This window comes from Aethina tumida, chromosome 7 (assembly GCF_024364675.1).
Source record: "Aethina tumida isolate Nest 87 chromosome 7, icAetTumi1.1, whole genome shotgun sequence".
NCBI classification, from domain to species: domain Eukaryota; kingdom Metazoa; phylum Arthropoda; class Insecta; order Coleoptera; family Nitidulidae; genus Aethina; species Aethina tumida.
The window spans coordinates 8,591,501-8,596,700 of NC_065441.1; the positions used below are offsets into that span (position 1 = coordinate 8,591,501).

General features: G+C 37.2%; 1 protein-coding gene across 5 annotated transcripts in view; it reads left to right on the forward strand.

Moving 5' to 3' along the window:
* LOC109598559 (AT-rich interactive domain-containing protein 2) overlaps positions 1 to 4,119 on the forward strand; it is a 41,805-nt gene extending 37,686 nt beyond the window's left edge. For 3 of the 5 annotated variants that reach the window (XM_020014468.2, XM_049970077.1, XM_049970079.1), the window contains exons 11-19: positions 280 to 888; positions 940 to 1,371; positions 1,816 to 2,039; positions 2,093 to 2,355; positions 2,411 to 2,576; positions 2,635 to 2,799; positions 3,097 to 3,174; positions 3,592 to 3,683; positions 3,745 to 4,119. In XM_020014468.2, coding sequence (XP_019870027.2) covers positions 280 to 888; positions 940 to 1,371; positions 1,816 to 2,039; positions 2,093 to 2,355; positions 2,411 to 2,576; positions 2,635 to 2,799; positions 3,097 to 3,174; positions 3,592 to 3,683; positions 3,745 to 3,859 — 2,144 coding nt within the window. In that variant the 3' untranslated portion in view covers positions 3,860 to 4,119. The remainder of the gene's footprint in view (positions 1 to 279; positions 889 to 939; positions 1,372 to 1,815; positions 2,040 to 2,092; positions 2,356 to 2,410; positions 2,577 to 2,634; positions 2,800 to 3,096; positions 3,175 to 3,591; positions 3,684 to 3,744) is intronic. The other 2 variants (XM_049970076.1, XM_049970078.1) reach the window with 2 other exon arrangements.
* Positions 4,120 to 5,200: the final 1,081 nt, after the last annotated feature.

Sequence of the window (5,200 nt, forward strand, 5' to 3'; positions counted from 1 at the left end):
CTAAGTATTTAGTTTCAAATTTTCTATACTTCAGTATTCAAATAAATAGTTTTAAATAAAATAAAGTAAGTAATTGTGTGTGTCACAATTTATTGCAGTTTTTCAGTTTTTATTACATCATATTGTATGTAATTTGTAGTTATTTTATAGCTCTGTTATCGATAATTTAATGTGTTTTTTACTTGTTTAGTAACAAAACATTTAAATGTATTTATTAAAAATTTTTAATGACTATATTAGATAATGACATAAATAAATGTGCATTTTTCTTAAATTCAGGTACGGTGGGCGTAGGCGGCATAAGCAGCACAGAGGACGGCGAAAACTCACTGACGTCGTTCGAGGGCTTGCTAAACGGTGTGCCCAACATCGACACCGCCCTGAACGAGGATAGTAACTCGAAGGACTCTGTACATATTTTATCCAACGAGATACTGATCAACAAACCGTTGCGGCTGGCTGACCTGCTGGAAAAGAAGTTCGAGAAGAGTCCGCCGATGTTGAACGGCGGTTTGTCCAAGGACTTGAGACTGGGCGACAAGACCGGCCTCGATTTGGTCGAGAATCACATAGAAAAGGCGCTGAGGGACAGCGACTGTCATATCAAGCACGAAGAGCCTAAGCTGGAGGATGTTCCGACGACGAACAGCAGCGAGAACAAGGTCGACGACGTCCCAATGTCGGACGCCGAGATTAAGCAGGAAGACGGGACGAACGTCGGCGACGCCCTGATCGAGACCAAGCCCAAGATCAATTTGAAACGGGCCGCAAGCGACGAGATCGTGGAATGCGATTCGAAGAAGCCGCTGCTCAGTGCCAATGTGAACGGATCGCGGAATCCCGACAGTCCGGCTCCGGATTCGGTCTCCAGTTCAAACGGGGAAGAAGGTAAGTCAGCTTATCAAATAATATGTGCAGCGTTTTATGAACCTTTTTTAGCAGCTTCTACGGCAACGGCATCTACGGCCGCCGCAAAGTTGTTCGCCGACCTGGCCGCCGATATTCTGGAAGACGAAGACGAAGAGCAGCTGATGCAGGAAGCGGCCGCCCCCACAATTTCTCTACCCGAACCCACACCCCAACAACCGACGCCCCAAATCGTGGTGGATAACAGCGGTGGGCACGTGCAGCTCGTAACTTCGGGTACGGGCACGCCGGGAGCTGTCACGCGACAAGTTATCGTGTCGCAGGGTCAGATTCAGCCAGCTAATCAGGTGGTATTCACCACAAGCGGTGCCGCCCAGATTAAACCGGGGACGACGCCTACGACGAACGCTCCGCAAACGGTGATCGTGAACGCTGGTCAACAGAGGAATCCGGTGGTTATACAACAGGCCAACCCGCAGTTTTTGTTGTCATCCGGATTGCAAGGTAATACTACAAGAAATTATTCAGTAATCTTCTTTAAATGGACTTAAATCCATTGTTTTATGTTCAAATATATATTTTTTTAATATCAAAATTTATATACAACAGCCCTTTTATGAAAATTCTCAATAATTAAGATTTATATGTCAAATATTAAATTGAACAACTAAAAAGCAATATGTTGTTTGGAATTATTTATTTTCTCATACTTATATATTGTATTAATGTGTTTATTGATTTTATTTTGTAGGTCAAGTTCAGTTGTATCAAAAGATATTTTAATATATTTAAACCTATACACCTTTGCGTCATTATTCTAATTATAACTATAAGTAATATTTATTTAGGGTGAATTAAATAATAAGTTTATCAATTGGACGCATTTAAGAAAACCTTACTTAATATATTATATGCTTATATATGTCATTAATTCGTATTATTTTATAGGTCAAGTTCAGTTGGTTGCCAGTTCTCAACCTGGCCAGTACGTGCTGCAAACAAGTGGTACACAGGGCACATACATGGTGGCCCAGCCGCAAACAGCCGTCGTACACGGACAGCCGCAAACTGTTCTCGTTGCTCAGACGTCCCAACAACAGGGCACCGGAGCTAAGACTATTATCATTTTGCAGCAACAACCCGCCAACAATACAGCTACTCACCATCAAAAGGTACCTAATTAGACTATCACTTCAGATGATATTTAAACAATTTTTTTTATCAGGTGGTGGTGACGCCGCAGGGTCAGCAGGTCGTCGTCACCCAAGTTCCTAGGCCGGTAATACACCAGTCTTCGGTGTCGAACAACAACGTCGCGGCAAACAAGGCGATCAAAACGTCGGTGGTGGGCACGACTGCCACCACAGTTGTCCAGACAACGAACTCGAATGGCATCACGACGGTCGTCGAAAAGAAAGAGGAGATCAAACCAAAGATTATTAGGGACTTGACCACCGCATTTGTGTGCGAGTGGGGTCAATGTAATGTGTAAGTATTCAGTTAATTATTGTGTGACAAGTTATTTATTGTGATTGCGTTTCAGTGATACAAAATTCAAATCGGCCAATCAAGTGTATTTGCATGCCTGCGAGGCTCATTGTCCGCAGGACGGCGAAGAGGTCTTGTGCCAGTGGGACAGATGCGACAGTATGAAACGGAAACGGTTTTCCTTGATGACCCACCTTCACGACAAGCACTGTAATCCAGAGGTAAGTCTTTTTAAGACCATAAATTGGAGTTGTCAATAATTTTGTTTAAATTTTATAGGCAATGAAACAAAACCTGATTCGTCGGAAAAAGGAGGCGCAGGGAGTAAAGGTGGATCCCCCACCGCCAGCCCCGGCTAATTCTCATCCTGGTTACGCGCCCGATGCGGCCTTACATGCCATCAAGCGTCACGCTTTAGAGTTCGTCAATCCTAAGGAGTTGCAGGTTAGTAATCCCCTTAAAAATCTACGAATAAGTTAATACGATTGGCTTTTAATAATGTATAATAAATTTTGTGCCAGGCTGTCTGGCTATAAATAATCAAGCCAAAATTAAATCAATGATTAGTTAGTTGAATAACATGATTTGGCTTTTAGTACACTAAATTATTCATCCTACTTACAAAACTCTACGATTTTAGTTTACTAACCGTAGACTTGTAACTGTACTGTGTATACTTTATTACTGTGTATGGGAGGGTGCCTTTTCCAATATATTTTCTTTTTTACTTTGTAAATATAGACAAAGTCGGCAAAACACGCGACTCCGGCCGTGTCGGCAGTGGTTGCGCGTCCGGGACCGTCGGCCCAGCAGGAACAGGTGAGGTGGCGGTACCGTGTGAAATTTTTCCAAACTGTGTTTATTCATGTTTTCATTTTTTTATGTATTATTTGCCGCATTTTTAACATATCTTTTCCCTATTCTATTAGTTTTGGTCTTCCTTCTGTTAGTTGTAGATAGTAATATTAACTCTGCATGCATTATTAATTTGTTGTTTTAATAGAAATTAATTTTACAAATTTAGATTAAACTTTGGAATGAATTTTATATTATAACAATAAAATTAGTAGTAGTATTTAGTTTAAAATAAATTCCCTAGAATTAAATTATAATTTCAGTATTATTTTATTGAAGATTCAATATGAAATCTATTTTGCACTGTTTGCTGTTTTTTTGCTTGAAATTGATAGTACTATATTTTTTCGTGAACTAATAATTTATGGTGGAAATTTTCAGGATGACAATGAAGGTCCAGTAACAAAGAGCATACGTCTGACAGCCTCTCTAATATTAAGGAATCTCGTGATTTACAGCACTCATTGTAGAAGGTAAAATAACGTCGAGAAATTTTGTAATAGTTATTTTAATGTTTTGTTTTCCGTTTTGTAGGTACTTAAAGGGTTATGAATCCCATTTAGCAAACGTGGCACTGAGCAACGTGGAATCGTCTCGAACCATCGCCCAGATACTTTATGACATGAATGAAACTTCGAACCTCAGGTGACCGAAACGCAAAAAAGACTAAAGGACTCGCTCCCCCAGTGAAAGTGTGAATAAGTAAAAACAAAACTATCTTCTGTAAATTATTATTAAGTGGAAGTGTTAAAGTGTACAAATATTAGTTTTAGGTACTAAAATGCCTAATTGTTATTTTTATATTATTTACTATTTACTAGTGTAAAACCAGCTTGAAAGAACTATGCAAATTTGTTTTCTGGATTTAAGTCTTCAAACATAGTAAATAAACACAAACGATTTTTTATATGTCTGTGCAATTATTCTAGAGGGCTAAGGTGTTTAGTCCATTGTAAATAATCACAAAAATATATTAACTGAAAATTTTACAGTGTAATTAAAAAATATTACAGCACAAGTTTTTTATCAAAAAACATTGGTTGTGCTAAGGTAAGTTTCCATTTTGATTCGTTTTATTTATAATTTCACTTCACTAAATTCCTACGTTAGAAAGCATGAGGTTTGTCAACTGACTAAAAAAAATGAAATAGAAAAGGCACTATCTCATTTGACAATCCCCAATTTTGTAAATTGGCTTAAGTTTTCCTTTTAAATGTTGATTTTAATTTGTATAGTTGTTGCAGCCAATGTTTTTTATAAATGCATGTGCTTAAATCACTGTAGTTATTAATTATTGAGAGCAGATATTCTTCTGATTCTGTCCATGATCTTGTGATAGAGATTAATTGAAAGCAAGCACACCATGTTTATAATAATCAGTATTAAATGAACATATTCGTAAGATGATGTGAATATGATTTGTAATGAGACTTCTGGTATAAATAAACTGGTATTGTCTGATAGACTTAAAAAGTCTCCGTTTTTTCACCTTGTTGTGATGCTATGGCTGAAAGTTTGTAAATATCCATAAAATCAAGTAAAAATAGTAACATTCACCTTTTAGTCTGGAAAAAGGCTGTGAAAATTGAGAGCAAGTAGGTAACGTTTATTAGTTAAGTAGGCATGATCAATTATTATTTGATTTCGATAGTATTTACAAAGTTTCAATCAAGTGAATTTTTTAATTAAGTAAATCGCTGACATTTTACCGTTACAAATAGTGGTAAAAATCAACGTTTCATAGCCTTGTTAAAGGTGGACTAAGCAAGCTTTGTCTTTTTATATATTTTTTTTTTCTTGACATCTTTTTAATTGACTGACATTTTTGTATAGATGAGATTGTTACATTTTTTATGTATTTAGCGTATCCACCTTTCTTGAATAACATAAACTGTAAAATGTTTACACTTATGAAAGGAAATAAAATGCATTTAATGTGCCCATTTTTTTATTTGACACATCATCAAAGGGATTATAATAATTAACACAA